Here is a 23,892-nt window from a genome sequence, read left to right on the forward strand (position 1 = left end):
GGCTATCATACCGACTCACCCCGCACTTGTACTTATATTCTTTGGTTTATACAATGGGGTGGCCCCCATTCCCCAAACCCTTGCCTACCCAGGCACCAACCCTAGTGGCAGTGGGAATGGAATTGATCTTGAGTCTGCCGAAGATCTCATCCGTTAAGCAACAATCACTTTGCAAGTTGGACACACACATGAAAAAGCTTACAAGCTATATATTTGGTAAAATACCCATTCATAAAAAAAATATAGGTTAAATTGCAGAAGCCTGTCTTGAAAAAAATGCTGAAGCCTCCGTGAAATACATTTGTTGCAGTCATACATGGAGAACATCTCATCGTCTCTACAAGGGAGATGTTCTCAATTCACGGGGTAGTGTATTGTAGGAGATCCCGACTCGTGAGGTTGGTGGTAAATTCAAAGCTAAAAACCCTCGCAAACGGGCTCTTAGTAGCTTCCTAGCTCAGTCAAGCACTTGAGCCTTAGTACTGACTACACCTCTTGGGTTTTAAACATTGATCGAAACCGGACATTTCCGGTCAGAAACGAGTTGCGATTTTTGTGTCCTTGAATGTGTCTGCGTCACTGTTTTTAGTCTCACGCGCTTTCTTCCTTACGATCGTTGCGCCTTTCACTGTTGCTGTCCGCTGAGCAGAGACTAGAGGAATTTCTTCAGGGTTTTGCGCCTTTGGTACTTCGATATCGATGGTATTTCTAGAGCTCTAGGGGCATTTGCCAAAAAGGGGTAAAGAAATGGTCGGAACTCGCTTGAAAACCGTCCTGGTAAGCTGAATTACCGTACTGTATTTCTTTTCTTTTCTTTTTTTCCTTTCTGATTTTGATTGTCCCAATTAAGAAATTTGACCTGACTAATGAAAAACGACCGACATTTCGGTTGAAAAGTTTCATGGCAAATCATGTTAAAGTTGCCCTTTTGTTCATTTTCAAGAGTTGTACTTTTGGGAATGGGAGATGGTCACATGGAGGGATTGGAGTTATGGTGAATGGAAATAACAGAGAATCAAGTATATACGATCTTGTGTTGCAGTGGGAACAGTGAAGTAGTGTTCATGCAATGGAGATGCCCACAGTGCCAGTTTCTTGCACAATGCTAGGATATAAGCTTTTTATATAGTATATATATTACAGTGTATGGACACCTATACTATATATGAAACACAAACACACCCACCTTAGTAACCAAGAGCTCATCTTGATGACATGTCTTGATTAGTAGTCCAAATACATAAGCATCTTGTCTCATTGACATGTCTTGATTATTCCTTGATGTTGTAAGTTATTCCTGATGAGATAGTAAATGTACATGTCTCCTCGGGCATCCCTTTCAGTTACAATTAGATGATTCTTCAATTAGGGAATGGATTCATTTGGTCCACTGAATTTATTGACATTTAATAATCATCCCCAGAACAAAAGAAAAAAAGAAAAAAAAAAAAGGAATTGTTAAAGGCAAACTTCATCTACTTTGTTCAGTCTATTATCATTCTTACTGAAATGATAAATTGATTTGAAAAAAGGAAGAACTTCTGTTTTGTTGGTTGTTTTGTACCACTTAAAATTGGAATGCTGATTCTTTTCCCTTTCTTTGTGTTTTCAGTCTATTTGGAGATTTAGCACCGAAGAATATCCAACACAGTGATCATTCTCTGAATTGGTAATTTTGCATTATTTTTAGTTTTGTAGATTCTTGAAATGCCATCCTATCTTTTCATCAGCATAATGCAATAATAATGCGAAATATTGAAATCTTTTGCCAGGCATTATGGATGGGATATATTATTCTGGTCATAGAGAAGCAAGAAAGTAGGATGAGATGATGTTCCATGCTTGTAAATTTTCATGTGAGAGACAGGACAATGGAAAGGGAGGTAAATTCCATGTGATGTTTGATTTTTCCCCCCGTATTGTCAACCTTCTAACTGTTTTTGTTTCCCTTTGCAGAACATATTTTCATTCAAGACCTCAAAAAGGGCACCATTTGTTCTGCGTATGGTTCTTTTTTTCTTTGTAATGGCGTTTGGAGTGTACATTTGCTATGTAAGCCTGAGACAGATAAAGCCAAACAATACCCCTCTGGTTGTAGGGAAGGCTGGGGCACATTGTGATATACATAGCATCCCACCTGAGGAAACCCCCTTTTTGCATTTTCCACAACCCAGAACTTATAGCAGGTTGTACAATGTCATTACTGTTTATGACTTTTTTGCCTTATTTGCAAGGTTTAATTCATGAGTGACTTTTGACAGGGCGGAATGTGCATGTACCCCTGTCCGATTCTTTGTTATTTTATCCATGCAGAGATCTGGAAGCGGGTGGTTTGAGACCTTGCTGAACAGTCACCCAAACATTAGTTCTAATGGGGAAATCTTCTCTTCAAAACAAAGGAGAAGTAATATTTTGTCCATCCTAACAACATTGGATACCGTCTATAACTTAGAATGGAATAGTAGTGCCGCTAAAAATGAATGTGTGGCTGCAGTTGGGTTCAAGTGGATGCTGAACCAGGTTTATTTTAATTTTCTATTATTTATTATCTTTCCCGTGTCTTTTCATGTACAATGTCTACTTTTATTTTCATGATATATACTATAAAGTTGCATTAATTATGAGAAAAGTGATACTGATTAAGCTTATGCCCTGTGATTATGGGGTGATGCAGAATATAATTTACTTTTAGTCTCTCTATGTTTTTGTTGCCCCAATTGGGTATTGGAGATTGCAAGAGCAAAGAACCTGTCCCTACTCCAAGGCCTCATGTTGATGCATTCACTAAACCTTGAGCATGTGGTGGAGGATGTCTCGTTGGTGGTGATTAGATGGATCAATGCTTTAGGGCCTTCAACCATTGACCATGGTAGGACCAGCTCAGATGGAGGTGGAAAGGGACTCTTAGTCTTATGTGGTTATAAGCTGCTCTAGAGATGAGGTGGAAGGCTCTTGGAATTTGTATATCAGAAAGGCTTCAGCTTTGATATCCTTGCTAAACATCTCATTTAGATGGATTTGGAAATCAGCAAAACTGGCTGATAATCTAGCATGAGATGGTGTTGGATGATTTAGGATGTATTGGGGGAACCACTCTCCAAGGTTAGCTGTTTATGGTACTTTTGTTGTATAAGCATGTAGCTATAATTTTGTTGTGTGTGTCCTACTGGATGGGGTTGTATTGGGTATGCCATATTCAAATGGATCCTAGTGATTTATACTTCCTTTCTTCTATTGCCATTGTCAAAGAACATATTTGATTTAGCTATAAACTATTACAAGTGGCTTTACAAGGAGGAATGGAGAAGACTGACTCTAAAAAGGGTAAGTTTTGGGAGGTTGGACACACAAGGAAAAGAGATGAGTTAGAGAACCCATTTAAGGAGAGGGGTGGTGGATGACTAATGAGATTGATGGGGGCAAATCCTAAGTTATGATGATTTCACTTTGTTATTTTACAAGAAGTGTTGGGACAAGCTGAAGCAAGACACGATGAACGGGATGGAAGAATTTCATAGGTGTACAATGTTGGAGAGAAGCTTAATCGTGATTTTCTTTACTCTAACTCCGAAAATTGAGGGGGTAGTGGAGTTGAAAGATTATAGGCCAATAAACTTGATCAGTAGTTTCTACAAAATACTAGGGAAAATATTCACATGTAAGTTGAAGGAGGTGCTGGCTGCTTTTATTTTTAACCCTTAGAATGCATTTATGCTAGGGAGAGAGATATTGAATGGAGTCCTAGTTGCAAATGAACTAATTGACTTTAGGTGCAGAGGGGGAAGGCTTGACATTTTATGCAAGATGGACGTGGACTTTTTTCGTGATTGTCATTGTCATTAGGTCTAATATGTATATCAAAGTGTAGAGCAACCAAAAGTTGTGCAATCAATGCCAATGGACTCTTAGGAGGTAGATCCACATTGTAGTCCATCTTCTTCACAACTAGGTATTGTTCCCTTACCTTTACGCTATCATTAATGGCCTTGATGTTCTTATTGCCCATTGTGAGGGTGTTAGATCTTCCACCATTAGGCACCCTATTGCTCGTTATGCCTCTCTTAATTCTTAGTTCCTTCATATCGTGCTTGCATTTTTGTTGTGTCTAGTGTTTCTATCCCTAAATCTCTTATAGAGGCCATAGAATCTTTGAATGGATTAAAGCTATGCTAGAAGAGATTAATGTCCTATATAAGAACAACATGTGGGAACTAGTTGATCTTCTTGAAGGGAAGGAGCCTATTGGGTATAAGTGTGTCTTCATAGTAAAGCACAAAGCGGATGGGTCTATTGGGAGATTTAAGGCTAAACTCTATAGCTAAATGCTTCATAAATATGTATGGTGTTGATTATACATAAACTTTTACACCTGTTGCAAAGATGAACTCCATACTGGTTTTATTGTCCTTGGCAAGCAATTTAGGATGACATCTTCATCAACTTGATGTGGAGAATGCCCTCTTGAATGGGGACTTGGAAGAAGTATATATGATTCAACCTTTAGGTTTTCATGAGAAGGGAAGTGGAGGGAAGGTTTGCCTATTGTCTTAGGAATTCTTTGTATGGGTTGAAGTAGTCACCAAGAGCTTGGTTTGGCTAGTTCAACAATGCTCTTCAACAAATGGGGTTTAAACAGTGCCAATTAGACCATACAATGTTTGTGAAGAGGGAAGGCAAGAAACTTGTATGTGGATAATACTGTTTTCACGAGTGACTAGGAGGCTGAGATATATAAGTTGAAACAGTTACTTGCTCATAGTTTGAGGTAAAAGATCTAGGTCCCTTCAAATATTTCCTTGGGATTAAGGTTGCTAGGCCCAAGAAAGGCTTCTTCATTTCCTAATGAAAGCATATCTTGGATCTCTTATAGGATGCAGGTAAACTTGGGTGCACACCAACTTACACTCCTATTAAACCTAATCACAAGCTAGGAGATGGTGTAGGAGATACAATTGTGAATGAAAGACAGTTCCAAAGACTTGTTGGGCTGTTGTTGTACCTCTTTATGACTTGGCCAGATATTGCATATGTTATTGGTGTCCTCAGTTAGCATGTGCATGCTTTAACACTTCATATGTTTTACTGATAAAAAAACTTCATATGTTTTAGCTGCTAAAAGGGTCTTGAGGTATTTAAAAAAGCACCCTGGAAGAGGCATATTGTATGCTAACAATGGGTGCTAGAAGGTTGAAACCTATATAGATGTAGTTTAGGTATACTCCCTAGATGATAGGAGGTCAACATTTGGGTATTGCACTTCTGTGGGAGGAAATTTAGTAACATGGAAAAGTAAGAAGCAATAAGTGGTGGCTCATTCAAGTGCAGAAGCTGAGTACTGTGTAATGGCACATGGGATGATTGAAACGCTATGGGTGAAGAACACTCTCCTTGAGTTGGGGCTTCCTATGACCAACCCAATGGCCTTATACCTAGATTCTAGAATCTGGGTAGGCTCTCCAGACGGTCTCTTTTCTTGCTCTTCTTTCTTCAGAGCATTTGCTTCCCCCAACCCCCTAGGTGGGGATTTCCTTGTGAATGAAATTTGGTGCAAGCCTATTTCCCAGAGGATTCAAGCCTTTTGTTGGGAAATATTCCTTGGTAAGGTAAACACTTGTGATATGCTGCAAAGAAGAAGGCCATACATTCGCCTTTCTCCTCATGTGTGCTGTGTAAGGAAAGTGGTGAGACCCTATCTCATTTAATGATATCATGTTCTTTTGTGCTTTGAATTTGGGAATTCTTTTGTACTCTCTTTGGCTGTAGGTGGGCTCCCCCTCAAGATGTGGCAAGACTCTTCAACCGTGACTTCTTGAGACAACAAAAGAAAAGAGGGGCGGTAATGTGGAAAGCAACAAAAGCAACAATTTGTTGGATAGTATGGGAGGAGAGGAATAACAGGATTTTCTTGGAAAGAAGCAAAATAGTAGAGGAAGTGATTGACAGCATTAAGGTGAAAGTAGCTCATTGGGTAAAATCCTTGGATAGCTTTCAAGTCTTCTCAGTCACAGACATTCTAAGAACCTGGTCTGAAATAGCACAGTCGTCGAGAGTAAGGGAGAAAGTAAGGCTGGAGCGGAAGCCACCAGAAGGCAATAAAGTGAAGCTGAATTTTGATGGGAGCTCCTTTGGAAATCTGAGCCTTCTAGGAATAGGAGTATTCAGAAATTCTGAAAGGAGGATATTGGGTATGTTCTCAGGACTGATTGGCACAAAAAACTCACTGAAGGCTGAACTTTTGGCATTACTACAAGGTTCAAAGCTAGCCAAACAGTAAGGATACAAACATGTTGAGGTGGAAGGGGACTCAAAAGTAGTAATTTCCTGGGCAGCAAACAACAGCCATACCCCGTGGACGTTTAAACATGTGATTAGGGAACAGGAGAAAATTGCAAAGGAGGTCGAGGCTGAATTTAAATGGGTCTGAAGGAGTGCAAATGGGCTAGCTGATTGTTTAGCAAAACAGGGGCATTGAGATTTGAGACAACAATTATTTTGGGCTGCACTGTAATGAGGGATTAAAGGGATCAACAGTCCCATCACCAAGTTGTATAAGCTGTTTACAATCTGAAATTTAAATAAAATACATGTTTATTGATAAAAAAAGCTGCCATTGCCATTGGTATCATGCAATAGTCACAACCTTGTTCCTCATGCTAAAACAAAGCATATTGAATTAGACGAGCACTTTATCAAAGAGAAGTTGGAGATGGGTGAAATTTGTACTCTTTACATTACTTTCACAAACTAGTTAGCTTACATAGTGACATCTTCACAAAAAGGAGTTTCTGTTCATCATGTTGAGCTTTGTAACAAGTTGGGAATGATTGATATTGTGTAACCCAACTTGAGGGGGTCTTTTGTAGAGTCCTTTATACTATCGATATACTGTTTTTATGCTGTTTTATGTTTGGTTTAGTGTTTGGGGGTAGCTCTATCTTTTCCCCTTTTATCAGGGCTTCCCTAATATAAATAATATGAGGGGTTGCTGCCCACTTGCCTTTTTTGGTGAACAACCCCAACGACCCCAAAATTTCTTAATATAAGAGCTAATGTCTTTCTCAAAATATTCCTTATTTTGATGCGGGTATCAAACTGGATGAGTACAAATCGAATTGCTTTACAAGCTTTAGTACTTCAATATGAGAACGCATAAGGTAAATTTAGGTATAATGGGAAAAATCATCAATAAACAAAATAAAGTATTTATAGCCACCCATGCAAGTAGGGATGATGATTACAGCCCGACCCAACTTGGAAATTTCAGGCTTGGGCCTTGGTTTTGTGTTCAAGCTCGACCTAGCCTGATACTTGAAGCCTGGCCCAAGCCCGGGTTGGACCACATATATGTAAAGATATGTATTTTTTATATAATGTATACACATGTATATATGTTATCTTATGTTATGTTATATATTTTCTACATAAATATTATAGTATGACACTTATGATATATTATATATAACATTTTATATTATATAATGTATAAAGTAAATTTATATGCATATTATATGCCATTTAATATGAAATATTATATATATGTAATATTTTATATATAGATGACATAGGCTTCGCTCAGCTTGGACCTAGGCTTATGTTTCAAGCTTGGAACTCGGGAGTCCATATCATAAGTGCAAAGCCTAGCTCGGCCTATGATCACCCCTCCATGCAAGGTAAATAGTAAGGCCCCCACACATCAGAGTGAACAATATTAAAGGGAAAAGTAGATCTTTTATTACTTGTGGGGTAAGAGTTTCTACAATGCTTTGAGAAATCATAAAACTCACAAGTAAAAAGAAATATGACCTAGGCAATAGTGACATAACATGACACAACTAATTGACTCGAACACATTTCATCCAAAGGTTGCTCTTTGAGGTGGTACTTGGCTTTGCTCAAGCATGCCTAGCAGGTGTATCTTATTCGCTTCGTGGCCATTCTCAATCAACTTTTGAGATTTCATGTCTTGAAAAACATAATAAGTATGCCAAAATGTTACGTTATGTGAAGGACAAAAGACAAGGTAAGGGAGTCTGAGGTCCTGATGTCTCCCTTGCCTAAGATAGGAGCAAATGAGCCATCGTAGCAAATTTGATGGCTGACTCACTTGCTAAACAGGGGGTCTCTTGGGATTTTTTTTTTTTTTTAAATTTTGGGCTACCTTGTAGTTATGTTCATCTCCTCGGGCTGCCTGTAACTCTTAATTTTCTAGATTAATAAAATGTTTATTCATTCATCAAAAAACAAGGGAAATTTTGTTTTGGCCAGATGGGAGTTGGTAGGGAGTAAATAAATGGGATATACTAAAAGCACTAGAATCTATTATCTAGGGGGCCCTATGATTACCTGAGATGGAAGCATGGTTTGCGGTGGAATGAATATATGAGTGTGCATAAGCAGAAGAAGAGCCGTTGCTTGGAGGAGTAAGAGCTGTAGCAGTAGACTCTAAGTGAATGATGATTTGGCCATATCTCTCACACTTTGCTCTAGTGGCTGCAAGCTGTTCCCTACATACTTCTCACCACTAGGCCCCTTTTCATTCTCTAAAGAGGTGGCTACATTAGCATTACTGCCTCTCCTACTCCTGTTCTTTTTGCCATTATTACTGTTCTTGAACCTTGCAGGTAAAAGCTTTGGATGCAACTTCCAATAGGTGTCCTTTGTGTGTTGGGATTTCTTATAATATTCACATACAACATCCTTCTTCTCATTAGTAACATTTGGCTTCATCTTGATATTGTCAAAGCAGTCAATTGGACCTTTTACAATCTGAACTTGTCTTCTGCTTTCTTCACTACTAATCAAAGCATATGCTTGAGATAGGGTCACCTCGTCTTTTGCTAGAATCTTAGTGTTGGTTGACATAAGGCTGCATGGAACTAACCATCCTATAACTTTGTAGTTTTCTTGCATCCACTTCTCATAAGTAGGGTCATGCTTCTTGGGTTTTTTCTTACTAACAATGATGTACCCCTATTTTCCTCTATTGCAGACATGAATTCTCACTAACTGAGACCTAGCCAAAAGTTGGTATCGTCTAGTTTCACAATAGTCATTGCATCTAATAATGTCTCTATAGAGTACAAACCCTCCTTGACCAAACCCAGAGTCTGTAGGTTGCTTTGTCTCCATCTCCATTTCTGTCTCCATTTTTGCCTCTGCCTCCGTTTTCCATCTCCATCTCCATCTCTGTCTCTGCCTCCACCTCCGTCTCCGTCTCCGTCTCCATCTGCGTCCTTGGCTGTCGTCATCCACGAAATCTTGCCATACATAACCTGTCTTGTATTTCCTGTCAATTGATTTGTCGATAACAGTAAGCGCCATTACAACTATCTGCACTGTAGAAATCATTCTTAGAAATGAACAGGCTGGTCTAATGCTCTGATTGTCTCCCACGATCACCCAAGCCCCAATGGTCCACTTGAGGTGGGTTCCTTCCCAAATCTCAAACAAAAAGTAGAGCAAAATCCCACCTACCAAAAGAAACCATCATCAATCTCAGAAAGAAAACTTGGAAAAGTTGTAGAATGTTCATTAGATCCCCTTTTAACCGTCAGATTTCTATTTTTTGTTTGAAAAGTTAAAATTCTCTATTCTCTGCTCTGGTTGGTGTTAGAACTTTGGAGGCTTAGATACACAAGCAATACGCCGCAATCCGTCTATCTCCGCCAGCTCTCTGACAGGTGGGTTGTAGCTATAAAGAAGCTACATGAACAACATGTCGCAACCACCGAAGCAGGTCAAGTCGTTTTAACGAATTATTCTGCGATTTTGCTTCCAGAAATGTGCAGTGACAAGCTCCCTGCTGAATTTCAAAACTTCACTGGAGAGAGAGAGCTACTGAAAACACCCCGGCACTGGAAAAGGTTTCAACGATAAATCAATACTGGTATCGGAAAGGGTATTACTGTCATTTTCTCAAAATATTACAGTCATGTAGCATGTGAGCACATTGTGATGGAACCCTAACGGCAGAGGAGTAATTAGTCAATTGTCAGAAAACTTGGGGGTACTTTAAGACAATATATAAACAGTAAGGGTAAATTATCAAATAAAAATACAGTAAGGGTAGAGTTAGTCAATTAGCTAAACCATAAGGGCAGTTTAAGAAAATTTTCCCTAAAATAAATGAAAACAAGAATATGGTACTACTAACCATAAAACACCAACCTGAAGTGAAAACAACTCCTCTATCACCTCAGTCTAGGGTTTCACAAAACCCTCAGCCTGGGAGAAGAAGAGAAATTGTGGCAGCTTGTTCCAGGAACTCCAGAATCCTCACCAACTTGAATCGATCTCAAAATTGATCAAAAAGCTTCCTTTCAAGCCCCAAACACCAACCTGAATCAGTCTCTAGAACCCTAGTTCGCTTTCTCCAGTTAGCTAGGGTTTTTAGGAAAATCTACAAGAGCCTGTCTTGGGCCTCAATCTGAATGTGTATTCCTCCTCCAATTAGGCTACATAAACCAACAGTCAATCATCAATCAATTCTCCATACACGCTGTGCATGGGCCTAAGAAGAAAGTGAGACATGCTCTGATACCAAGTTGAAAACCAAACCAGCAATAAATCTGATCCTGAATTAAAGAAAATGAGAAAAGAGAGAGAAAAGGGAAGAAGCTCCGAAGAAAGAAGAAAAGGAAGAGAAGAGAGCTATTCATTCTCTCTCAGTGCCCCAATTGTGTTTTATTAGAACCAATCATAACTTTAGGTGCAATTACAAGAGTGCTGGCATAGGGCAGCTGGTTCAATGACATAAAGAATAGACAGTGACACGCCAATAAAAAGGAGGCCCGTTAACCCAAAAATAAAGACTGATAAGGGAACAAATAAGGAGGAAAGGCCATTTGACTCACTATCTCTACAATCTCCTCTAACAGTAAATTGTTGGATTGTGTTTTTTGCTGTTTGAAAAGCATGTCTTGCAGTATGTGTCCCAGTCTCTATGCTTTTTGACAATTGTATCACTGAAGTTGATCTTGTAGAGTAAATTGAGGCTATATATTTGTATTATACTCAAATGTAGATGCTCTACAGTTTAATTTTGATCAAACACTAATTGTATAAATTGATGCCGTGTCTTATATTGATTTCATTGGATAAATGCATAAAATGTTCTATCTCTATGATATTCCTTCTGTCTAAATTATGGATTATATCTTTTTAGGCTGTTATGGATTATCACCAGCAAATTGCCAACTATTTCAAGTGGAAGGGGGTTTCTGTGATAATTCTATTCCGGAAAAATCTTTTGCGAAGACTTATCTCTGTACTGGCAAATGTTTTTGACAAAGATGCAAAGCAGCTGAATGGCACACACAAGTCTCATGTGCATACGAAGGAAGAGGTCTCTCTCTCTCTCATTCTAGTTTTTCTGATAATAAAACAATAATTTTATTAAACTAAAAAATGGTAATGTACATGAGATGGGAGTGTTGAGAAAACACTCAACTACAGTGTGAAACAAATGTCTCAGAGACATACATCGCAGATGCACATGCATATAAGTCTTGTTTAGTCCAATGCTGATCACTGAAGAATACTCTAGAGCTATCCTTGATGTCCAGATGAGTCATCATCCAATCCAACAAAAGTGATCTTCTATCAGCATTCAGAATTAATGTGCCTCTCTCTCTCTCTCTCTCTCTCTCTCTCTCTCCCCCTCCCTCCCTCACGATATGCACGTACGCATTTATCTTGGTCTGGACTGCATTACTTCCATGTGGTCCATGTTCAGAGAATTCTGCACCACCATTGGATGATTCACATTCAAAAGTTCTGCGGAAATCAGCCACATTAAATGATTGTAAACCATCAGATATGCACATTATTTTTTGGTGAATTAATAGAGCCGTCATCCACCTGACTGTCCATGTGAACCCCAGTCAAAAGTATAATTGTGTTATCTGTAAACTCTGATTGTTGCTTTGCCTTCTTTGTCGGCAGGATCCATGTAAGTGGTGAACCCTCAACTTCCTGAATGCCTTGGCATGATTATTCCTCAGTCCTCATCATATTTAACTTTACGTTGGATATTAATTCAGTTTTAAGAAAATAGGAGGAAGTTTCTTTGTTGTGAATTGAAATTCAAGTTTTGAAATTGTCTGGTTGGTATCTTTGTGATCCATTCAGCTTTTCTCTGTCATGGTTCACAACTTCACAATTTTAATATTTTTTAATTGGCAAGGTTACAACTTTTATTAAGTGAATAAAAGAATGGGCTATGTATAATATACAGTCAAACAGAAACCCTTGATTTGGACTGGCAGCCCCCAATCCCGTTTTGATTATTAATTACAGCTGTGTTTGGTTTGTAAGAATAGGGGTCTGGAATTGGAATCAGAATGGGCTATTCCGATTCCAACTGTTTGGTTGGGTGGAATCAGAATCCCATTCCCATTCCTGGTGGAATGGCATTCTCCCATTTGAGGGAATGGCCATTCCATCCCCCTCCCTTGGGAATGAAATCCCATTCCTGCTGATTCCAATTCCCATTCCCATTCCCATTCCTGTCTGAACCAAACAGACTATGGGAATTGACCATTCCATTTCTGATTCTGATTCCAATTCTGACTGTGAACCAAACAGACCCTACATTTTGCCCGTGGAAAATGTTCCCTTTTTGCCCCTTGTTTTTCTAATGTGTCAGTCTAACATTTGGCTGATCTAAAAACCCAATTGAGGGTCACATTCAGTTCCCAAATCAAGCACTGCAGTTCTTTAAGGGTTAATTACTTATATACCCTGAGGTTTGAAGAAACTACTTGTATATACCACATAGTTTCAAAAAATACTTATATACCCTATAGTTTCAAAAATTACTTATATATACCCTATAGTTCCAAAAGTTACTTATATGTACCTTGTTGACCTTTCAAACGTTAAACATAGCAGACAAAACGTGAAGGGTCAAGATGTCCTTAACTGTTAATTAAATTTTCAAAATATACCATTGATGAGCCTTTCCTCCTGAAATCGAGCACTCTTATTTTCCCTTTTAGAAATTCCTATAAATTTGGCAATCATCTCATTCTCTTAGGTTTCTCCCTTCTAAAAATTAATCAAAATTGATATCTTCCCACTTCTTCGTGGTGGTATTTTCAGAACAGTAGTGGGCACCCACTTAAACAAAACAAAGAAGGATTCAAGGACGGTGGTCGCTGAGGATGAGCAACAGAAAACGACAATGGGCCTTTCCTCCCGAAATCGAGCACTCTTCATTTGCCCCTTAAGGAATTCCTACAAATTTGCCAATCATCTCATTCTCTTAGGTTTCTCCCTTCTAAAAATTAATCAAAATTGATATCTCCCCATTTTCTCCACTTTTCTTCTTCCGTTTCCTTTTCTTTTTCATTTCCCCCATTTTCCATTGCTACTGCAGTAAAATCATAAACTGAGCATCATCAACTGTTGAAATAAGCTCCACTTCCACTGTAACTGAGCCACTGTCACCAACTGCATCTCCATTGTCACTATCAACCATCAAACACCTTGTCTTACTTATTTACTTCTTCTTCCCTCTTCATTACTGCCGCTGAGCGGGAGTCACCCTCTACACTATTTTATAGATGAAGCAGAGGATGTGCCTGGGTCTCTATAGTTTGAACCATTCATTGACAGTTGAAGCTCCGTCACTTGCTATAGACTAACAGTCTCACCTGGCTGACATCAGAGAAGGTAGAAATCTACCTTGATCTGTTACTGTGGCTGGTAATATTTAGCTGCAATCACTGGTGGTCATCTACTTGTGAGGTTTTCATCTCCGCTCCATTAAAGCCAGGTCTGAAACCAAACCTATTACAGCCCGCCACTGCTATGTTCTCATCTGGTTTCTCATCGAGCACTCCACACCTTTGTTCCCTCGTTCACAGCCAGTTCTCCAGATTAAAGCAGAGCCACAATCTCAGGTTTGGGTCTTCCCTGCTCCCCCATTGAAAGTAGAAAAACATCTTAATCTGATCTTTTGTGCCAACAAGAGACAAAAACATTGGGGTACTGAGGAGTGAGGAGAGAGTGCTCATAGGATAAGAGTCCCAAGGGATTTCTTTGCCTGATCACTGCAGTGGTCTCATGTGTCACTGATGAGAAATTGCTGTAGTGGTTTGTAACAGAAACACAACATCTTAGTTTGATAAACAATAGAAGGGTACATTTGGGATTTTGGAAAAAAATAACGGGCATGTGAAACAGTCCTGAATGTTTCCTTAACAGATTGCCTATTTGTGTTATGTGGGACCATCTTACAAGGTATATATAAGTACTTTTTGAAATTACAGGGTACATATAAGTAGTTTCTTCAAACCTCAGGGTATATAAGTAATTATCCCATTCTGTAATGGTGTCTGTAAATTTCCATAGCCCTTGTTGTTTGTTGTTTAACCAACCAGCTACTACCCTTGAGTCCCTTCTACCAAAAAGTGCCTGTAATTGAGTGACTTTTCCACTCTTGATCCTATTTCCATGGTACCATCTCCTTATTTGTCAGTTTACTTATCACTACTGCAGAGTCTTGTTCCAATTCTATATTTCTGAAGTTATTTGAAGGAGCCTAGGAGCTCCAGTGGGTGATAAAATAAGAGAAGGTAGACTAAGATGGTTTGGTCATATGTAGAGATAGACCATCTACAATACCCATAAGAAGTGATTTATTACATGTTGAGGGGGCTAGAAGTGCTCGGGTGACTTTTGGATCTTTTGGTCACCTCTCTTGTATCCTCTTCTTTTTTCTCTCTTAAAAATTTTATTTTATTATCAAAAAATAATTCAACAATGGATATTAGTTATGAGTAGAACAGAATGGCAAAATAAGATTCGTGTAGCTGATGCCACATTGTTGGGACAAAGCTTAGATGATGAACTTTGGGTGGCATCCTATTTATTAGGTAAACAGCTTTATCCATTGTATCTCCCTAGAAATGAAGGGGAACATCTTTGCTATACAACACTTGTGATTTAGCAAGCAATAATCCACTAAATTTAATCCAAATTTAATCACCTCAAGATCATGGATCTTAAGGTGAGAACCCACTAATACTTATAGGGTCCGACCCAACGGACCTGAACCGATTGGGCCGGTTCTGGTTCCAGGAACTGGAACAGACGGGTCAGTTCTGGGTCCTGATATAGGGTCCCGATTACTATCGGTTCGGAACCGGTTCCACCTAGTCCCGAACCGATTCAGACCCGACCTGATATAATGTATAATTCATTAAATAAATAAATTATATATATATATACACTATATATAGTATATAATATGTATTATATAATATTTAATATATATTAAACATAAATATTTATTTTTTATTTATTATAATCGGGTCTGTCGGGTCAGACCCGATTGTCCTGAGAACTGATCAGTTCAGTTCCGGGTCCAAAAATTACAGACCATATTGGGTCTGGTTCCGGGTCCTCAATATTTCATGTTAGGTTGGTTCCGGTTCCAGCTGATTCCGACCCAGACCAGACCCATTGACAGCCCTAGGCCTATTAACACACTATCAGGCCAATCAATAAATAAATAACAATACATAGCAGGCTCATGAAGAGTTCGTTCTCTCAACTCTCTCCCTCAATCTGGGCTGCCTATCTGTGTTGACATAAGGAAGACAAACATCTTGAGAAACTACACGTTTCCTGATAAAATGCTAGTCTGACTTAATTAAATGTGCTTGGTTCTGTAATGTTGTCCTCGATCATAGGCAATATTAATAGCAGCTTGATTATCACAATACAGCATTTTTTTTAAGGTAAAGCAAAGTCTATTAAAAGGAAAAGTGAAGGTTACAAGGAAGGTGACCAGCAATCACCCGAAGAGAAGAAATAATAAAACATCCCACCACCCAATCACAACTCAATGCCAAAATCTTAACCTAAGGCTGTCAATGGGTCGGGTCAGGGTTGGGTCCATGCAGAACCAGAGTCTACCCGACAAGAAATATTAAGGACCCAGAACTGAACTGGACCCGATACGGTCTGTAATTTTTGATCCAGAACCAAATTGATCGGTTCTCAGGACAACCGGCTCTGACCCAATGGCCCCGATTATAATAAACCTACTAAAAATATTATATATAATATTAATTTATTTAGTGTATATATATATATGACCCATCGGTTCTTGTTCCTGGAACCAGAACCTATCTCAACCTCAAAAACTCAAATGGACATTACAACTCTCCAAATCAACGAAAAGACCACAGCCTCCCACCCAAATTTACACTTGAACTTAAAAACCCCGTTACTTTGCTCTAACACTCATCTCCACTAATGATTTGAGCAGCAATCTCTTAACTTTTTTTTCTTCACTTTCCTGTTAGGTCCAACCCCAAATAAACCCCCTCTTAATGCATTGAATACTTTTGAAATTTGAAAAACTCAATGTTTTTTCTGATAACTAAAGTGTCTCACTGTGTTCGCACTCCTTTTCAATCTCTCAAGTCCTTAGATCTCTGCAAGGTGCCAACTGGTTGGTTGGTAAGGTCTCCTGCTGGTTGTAGCAGGGGGGGGGTTTATGGGTTGGTGGATCGACTACCCCCATTCTGTAGCCCCTTGGATAAAAGAAGTCCTTAGATCTCTCAATGGTTCTCTTTGATTTTGACACTGCATTCTTCTCAAGGGTCTGAACTGCATCCATCTCTCCACCCTCTTTGTCAATGCCCCCTGCACATCTAATTGACCTTTGTCTATCTTGTATATCTTCAACCCTTAAACTAAAACCACCTTGTCCAAGATCCAATTAATCACTCTCCTGATCCTTCTCCTCGAGCTCTTTAAACACCTTCCTTGCACACACTTCACCTCCCCCCTCCAAAGAAAAGACAACCCCAATGTTTTACTCACCTCCACTTCTTTGTTCACAACCTCATCGGTGTCAATCAAACTCTACTATGTGCATTTCATCTAAACTCACATAATCCATTTGGTTGTTTTTTCTTTCAACCAACCGAGGGGTGGCTCGTTGGTATGTTAGCTGGTTCGCTCCAGCATTGACGTGGAATCGATTCCCGCAACCACCCATTTGGGGAAAGGGGAGGGTTATTACTGGTGCAATGCACCAAGTACCCAAAAAAAGTCCTACATTTTTTCCTTCTTTCACAATTTTTACACCGACTACATCATCCCAACCAACTATTTCCCCTCTCTTACTTTCTCCATCCCCATTATTATCACTACCCTTCCTGAAACCTTTTTGTTTCAGACCACCATTCAACCTAACAACCCTGGTAGAATCCCCCCACTCACTCAAAAGATCCCTTGTCCAATCCAAACTCAACCCCTTGCCCCCTTTTCTGCCCACAGCTTCTGCCTGTCCACCCTCTAAACCACCTGTACTCTTGTTCAACACATTTTCCACCCTCCCTGCTGAACAACCATCCTCTTCTTACCTCTAACCCCATCCTCTCCTCACACTTATGAAACTCACCTTCTAAACCACATCAATGTTCCTGAACGAACAACTGTTAGCCCATCTTTGGCGTCCCCACCCCCTACTGTAGCCACCTTCCTCAGCCAAGACTTCACCATGCTCAACATCAGCTTCGATATTAATCTTAGCATTCTCTTTCACATACTGATCTTCAAGCCCTGATTTAACCACATCAATCCATTCTGTAGATTTAATGAAAGCAGCACTCAAACAATGATGAAACTTGACCTATGAAGCATGAAACTTCTCTGCAACACTAGTCAGTTGGATTTTCTCGTCTTTACCCCCTCTGCTCTCATCTTTCCTAGTGGCATCCTTATCTTGATCAATCTTCCCCTCATCTATTTGAGTTTCCTTACCTTGAACATCACTATTGCTTTTCAGACTCTTTGGAACACCTCTCTGATTCACTGCCTCCTTCCCTTTATACTTGGTAACAACCCACGCCCATTCCTCCTCTGTTCCTTGCTTGGAAATGAAAATGCCGCAGAAGCCCCCCTTCCAACTTCTCGATCACCTTCCTCACTCCTTTTTGTTTTTTCAACAAGTCCCTTCCCTAAAACCATTGGCAATACTATTATTAATACTTTCTGATGGTCCACCCTTGAGATTGGCCTGGCCCAAAAAACAATCTGGTTAACTCCTTGACAACTGTGTTATTTTTTGGCACTAGACCATGCCACAGCAGATTGTTTTTACTCCTCCAAGATGCCAAATTACCTGCAACAAGAGGGCAATAACATGAAGTTGACCTTCTATCATCCATGGAACTGGCTGGCCTCCATCTGCATTAGTAAGCCCATTAATCCTCATGTGGCCATAGTTAGAGAAAAGAATGACATGTCTAAGCTGTCCCTTAAGGTAGGCACTACTAGGCAGTAACCCTTTCTACTGCAGCTGAATGAACATCCTTGGTAGAATGAATATATTGACTAATGACACTAACAACATAGGAAATATCTGGTCACGTCATACATAGATACAATAGTTGGCCAACCAATTTTTGAAATCTCCCCTTGTCCTTTAGGTTTCCCACTTGCACCATAAAGCCTATGGTTTTAGATCAATAGGAGTATCCAAGGCTTAACATCAAGCTTTCCTGTCTCCTTAAGAAAATCAAGCATATCCTTTTGTCAAGAAAATCCCTAGGAAATATCTTTGCTCTCATAGGTCCTACTCAAAAACTGCTTCACCTCAGCAATGCTAGAGATGCTAGTCCCAGTTACAACGATATCATCGACATAAACAATAAGAGTAGGGAGAAGATTGTCAGACTTCTTAAGTAAAAAGGTGTGGTCAGATTGGGCTTGTTTAAACCTCAATTGAATAAGAGCAGTCTTGGACCTATTAAACCCAGCTCTAGGTTACTGCTTCAGGTAATCGGGCCATATAGGGATGCCATGAAGACCTGGTGGGCAGAATCAGGAGGATGGCTTGAAGGTTTGAGGTTTGCAATGACAGCCCCATCACATCATTGCGTCAATTTGCAGACAATGCCATTACTTTTACAAGAGGATGCCCATGAAGACCTTTCCCTAAGATGCATACTCAGCCACTTTGTAGATGCATGCGGGCTAAATATTAACTTACGAAAATGCGGGTCAATACCAAAGTACAGTTGTGGTGCTAGACATTGCTGAAATGGCCAGATAAGGTGCACTCCCATCAAAATTTTTGGCTCTTTCTTTAGGAGCTAATTACAGATCAAATGAGTTATGGGGCCCTGTAAAGGTGAAAATGGCCAAAAGTGTACACATTCAAGGAGAAAGGGTGGGATTACAACATTTTCAGATAATGAATGGAGCACTCCTTGGCCTGGAGAACCATTAAATGTGGGAGGTCAGGACATGATTGCGACTCCTTACTACTTAATCATCTTATAGGACAACCTTTTTTGATGAATAATTAGAGTTTTGATGAATATTTCCTTCCATAGGGCAACCTTATGGCAGGAAATATGCAGGTAAGACTTAAGAGACGGTTTCATTAGCATATCACCTATAAACTGGAGAAGGCTCTGAAGTCTATTTCTGGTATTATTTCTGGCCGGGGGATCACCCTTTAATTCTTGAGTTCCCAAGTCTTTTTAATATAGATTCATCCAAAATTGCAATACTAAAAGATTATTACGATCTAATTAGTTATTCAATGGTATGAGCTCCTTGCCTATATCGCATGTGTTAATGGCTGGGAGGCTAACACCTAGATATTGTTACATGAATGCCTAAGGTGATCTACCATCTGTGTGGGGAAGGGGGATTCAAGATGTTGAAAGGCTGACAATAATAGCCTTTTTTTAGTGGACTCCTACAACTCCTTGGTAGGCTTTGCAACTTATTCCTTTCCATTGTTGTGGAAGGCCCATGTCCCATCAATGATTATTGATCTCAATTCTGATGGATTTTTCACTCAGGAACCTGGGATCCTTGGGCACTGGTTGAGCCTTTAAGTACCAGAGAGGAGAGGTTCTCCTGGTGTGCTTAGGGTCAATTGGGGAGGGGGACTCTATAGGGTCAATATGGCGGAACTTCTTCAAGGACAAGGTTTATATAATCCCTAGATTTTAGATGATCTAGTAAAGGACTTTAATTAGATTGATGTATGACAGGTAGGATTCTATTGCTTTCAGATCCAGTTGTCAGTTTTGTAACTTGAAGGAAGACAACTTAGGTGATTAGAGATGTAGAGAAGAAAATAACTTTTGTTTCTAGTGACCAGTGAAGAGATAGATTGCTTAAAAGAAGAAATAAATGAGAGGAGTTAAAAATAGAAAAATACCTGGTGACAACCAGAATTTACTTATTGATCTAAAAAACCCAGAAGCCACCTAGGGGGCGTTCTTTTTCTGGATTTTGATTCCCATTGACCAAGAATCCCATGTTTTTTTTTTCTCAGATTTATGTGGGGACCAGGGAAAGTTTAAGTGATACCCATCTCCTAGGTGGGTAAGTAACTTTCCCACCTGGGGGGAAAATTGCCAACACTTGAATGGGACAAAACTGCCCCTTTTAATAATGGTTTTTTATGGCTAAAATGGTCATTGCCTTATTTACATGGGAAATAAAAGAACATGGGTAAATGTTCTTACCCGGGTAAGTCTTTCCTGGGAAACACTTACCCGGGCAAGTACATTTACCTGGGTAAGTAACTTACCGAAAAGCGAACAGAGCCTTAATGAAACTTTTATTCATCAAATGAACTTTTTTTAATTTGCAATTGTAATGGCTCTATTTGGAGACTCAACATAAGAGCTCAAATTTCCCTTTATAGACTTCAAACTGAACTAGGAACTGACCCAAAAAACTTCTAGATACTTTTAAACTAAAACCTGTAGATAACCCATAAAGACTCCAATTCCTGAAACAACTTGATAACCCATCACATATTCTAATAAAACTAAAAAAAACACAAAAAACAACTCCAGGAGTGACCTAAAAAAACAGAAAATTGAAATTCTGTCATAGACTGTTAACCTTTGTATAAAAAATAAAAAGCCTTCACTCCCAGAATAAATCAGATTTACAACTTACAAGATGTTGGTCTCATTGGATAGATAACTGAATAACATATCTGATGACACCAAAATCAGGTAAAATGGACAAGTTTTGACCCCTGAAGATAAGATAGAAAGAAAAATGGCACCAGTAGTTAGCAGAGAACCCCTTAGGGAGAGAACAGAAGAGAGGAGAGAATTGAATAAGAAAGAAAGAGGAAAAAGATTGTAATTGCAAAATAGCACGTGAGGGCCATTGGCCCTCCCTCATATGTACATGTAATGGAATAAGAAACTTAGTTACAAGACTGCTCCTACTAATAATGATAAAAAAAGTTATCTTATCCTTATAACTGTGAATTAGAAAAAGAAAAACACTGAATTAAACCCAATTTCAACTGATAACAGCCATAGTTCATATTTTAAAAACTCTCTATAAAGACACTTAAACTATTATGGCCCTATAAAATGATTTCCTCTATTACTATGACACTGACAAATTTGAAAATAACTCTTAAAAGATTCAAATTGACAAAATTCAAATAAGTATATGGGTGCAACTCGGAAAAACTTTTGCTGTTTGGAAGTGTCCTAGGGCATGACACATTACCATGGGTTTGGAGTAAAAGAGTAATACATTCAGTATTTATTTGACCAAGAAGACAATTAGGGGACTGAATGGATTGATGTGTCATGCCCAAAAACGGTCCAAACAGCCAAAGTTTCTCCAACTCAGGTATCCAAGTTGAAGATTTTACATTGCATCGATTTTGGCTTTCAGGACGGGTCCATTCAAAATTTAACAAAGCCTCAACCTAAGCCCACCCAAGTTGCAGCCATAACTAAATTAAAAACCACATAATTGCCATTGGTATAAGAATTTAAAGAAACTTGATATCCTCTTCCATGGTGTCTTTCTTTTTATCAATTCCTGCATTAGAGAGGAAACATAGTAGAGCCTTAGAGATTGGGACATTCAGTTACGGAGGCCTGATATCTAGCATGTAGAGTTTTAGTTGGATCTGTAAACGAGCTAACTCCCTATTCTTGCCTTTCTAGGGAGGGTTAGCAAGGCAATAATTGAATTGGGGTACCTCTCTCCTTGGGTAGCTTTATGTTTTGTAGCCTTCTGTTTTCCCCTTTCTTGTTCAGTTCTCTTTGAGGTATAGATTTGGATTCTCTTTAGCATCTTACTTGAGAATCTTTTCGCTGATCCATTTGTAGCTTTTATCCTCTTTCAATCATTGGTGGATCTTATCTTTTTCGTAAAAGAAATCAAGTTTAACTATTGTCTTCCTTGTAGGTTATCTTTGCCATTGAGGTTTTATTTTTATCTATATTTTTAATTTTTATTTATGCTGATGCACTCGTTCAATAACTTGTTTCAGGCTGAGATACTGGCACGATACAGGCCAACGATCAATGTCACTGGGTTGTTGCCTGACCTTAGTCATGCTGAACGCATCATGGCAGAGTCATTGCAATATTTCAATAGGACTCGGCATATAATCCTGTATTATGAAGATCTTATCAATAACCATAGGGTGAAAACTGTAAGTGCCAATAATTTTTTTTTCTTGCTTATTTGTTATCTGGTGATTACACTCATTCACTCACATCATTGTTAATAGGCCTTAGCTGATGTTCAAGAGTTTCTTAAAGTTCCAATTAGAAGATTAACGAGCCAGCAAGTTAAAATTCATACAAAACCCCCAGCAGAGCAAGTTGACAATTGGGAGGATGTTTACAAGATACTCAAAGACACTCAGTATGAGCATTTTCTCCACCACACAGATTACAATACCTAGTAGCACTGTAATTCTTTTCATCAGTTTATCATTGTATATTTATTACAATTTTGCGCATCTTCTATCATATAGCCCACATACTTGTATTGTATACTGTACTATTATTTTCTCAATATTTGATATCTTAGTTTAGATTTTATAAAATTAAGTTGAAAGGGCCAATACACTTTTAGATTGGAAAAACCTCCGTTTTTCCTCCATTTTATTTCATCATGTTGAAAGGGCCAATAGTTTCTGATGTTGTAATTGAACTCCTTTTTGTTGATGAAATCTTAAATGATGGATTTTGGGATCCAGAGTTTTCAATGTGCAATGCTCTTTTTCCTTTTTCCTTGTTCAGTTTGATAAATTCATAGATCGCAAGTAGATACATTAAGATGTGTATTAATGTTTAAGGACTTTTTACAAAATAAATGATTTGAGTTTTCTAAATTGTCAAGTTCCCTTATGTTTCCAAAATAAGGACCAAACAGGTAATCGGGATCAGGACAAAAATTAATATTTTCTTTTTTTCATACAAAAGTGGCCCTATATAAAAGACAAAAGCCTTTTAGAGAGAGTTTCCTTCTTTCGCTCTAAAAAATCGACCTGTTTAATATTTAAACCTGTTAAAATTTAAAAGGCCATAACTTTCAGTATTTATTGTTTTGGTGACCCTGTAAACCAATACACATTGTATGATACGGCATGATACATATCGATGGTTTGAACTTTGAACCATGTTTTTTTGTTTTTGTTTTTTATTTTTTCAAAATAATTTTATTTGACCCATAATCTGTGTTTTAGACCTTGGGTGTATCGCGATTTTGGAAACTGGGCATACCAGCAGTGGTACAAGGGTTTCTACACTGTAATGCTGTTTAAAGTTTTTTTTTTTTTTGGTAAATGCTGTTTAAAGCAAGTTTTTTTAAACTGAATCGGACAGGGAACCGTTCTGGGGTCCGGTTCCAGGGTCTAATGGTCCAAATGTTCAAACTGAACAGACGGTCCATTCTGACAAAAAAAAAAAAAAATAAAAAAGTAAAAAACAGTCAAAAACCATTGTCTGGCTTGGCAGGTTGACGGTTTGACCGCTTGGGTCAACAGTTTGCTGACCAAATCAATGGTTTTGGCAAAAAAACGGTTCTAGGCTAAAACAGAACTGGTCCTGATTTTTCTGGTCCAAC

General features: G+C 38.7%; 1 protein-coding gene across 1 annotated transcript; it reads left to right on the forward strand.

Moving 5' to 3' along the window:
* Window positions 1-54: 54 nt before the first annotated feature.
* LOC148845460 (uncharacterized) lies at window positions 55-23,022 on the forward strand. The gene is made up of 8 exons (XM_088955113.1): window positions 55-777; window positions 1,613-1,669; window positions 1,773-1,883; window positions 1,957-2,186; window positions 2,262-2,520; window positions 11,165-11,344; window positions 22,307-22,471; window positions 22,550-23,022. The coding sequence occupies exons 3-8, from the start codon at window positions 1,839-1,841 to the stop codon at window positions 22,724-22,726; spliced, it is 1,056 nt and encodes a 351-aa protein (XP_088811239.1). The 5' UTR covers window positions 55-777; window positions 1,613-1,669; window positions 1,773-1,838; the 3' UTR covers window positions 22,727-23,022.
* Window positions 23,023-23,892: the final 870 nt, after the last annotated feature.

The sequence above is a fragment of the Nelumbo lutea genome, chromosome 7 (genome assembly GCF_056320005.1).
Source record: "Nelumbo lutea isolate HS-2025 chromosome 7, American lotus-T2T, whole genome shotgun sequence".
NCBI classification, from domain to species: domain Eukaryota; kingdom Viridiplantae; phylum Streptophyta; class Magnoliopsida; order Proteales; family Nelumbonaceae; genus Nelumbo; species Nelumbo lutea.

Coding starts and splice junctions, on each gene's coding strand:
- LOC148845460 (XM_088955113.1), top strand. CDS start 1,839: ATGCTTGTAAATTTTCATGTGAGAGACAGGACAATGGAAAGGGAG. Junction 2,187..2,261: donor CAACCCAGAACTTATAGCAG/GTTGTACAATGT, acceptor GACTTTTGACAG/GGCGGAATGTGCATGTACCC. Junction 22,472..22,549: donor ATAACCATAGGGTGAAAACT/GTAAGTGCCAAT, acceptor CATTGTTAATAG/GCCTTAGCTGATGTTCAAGA.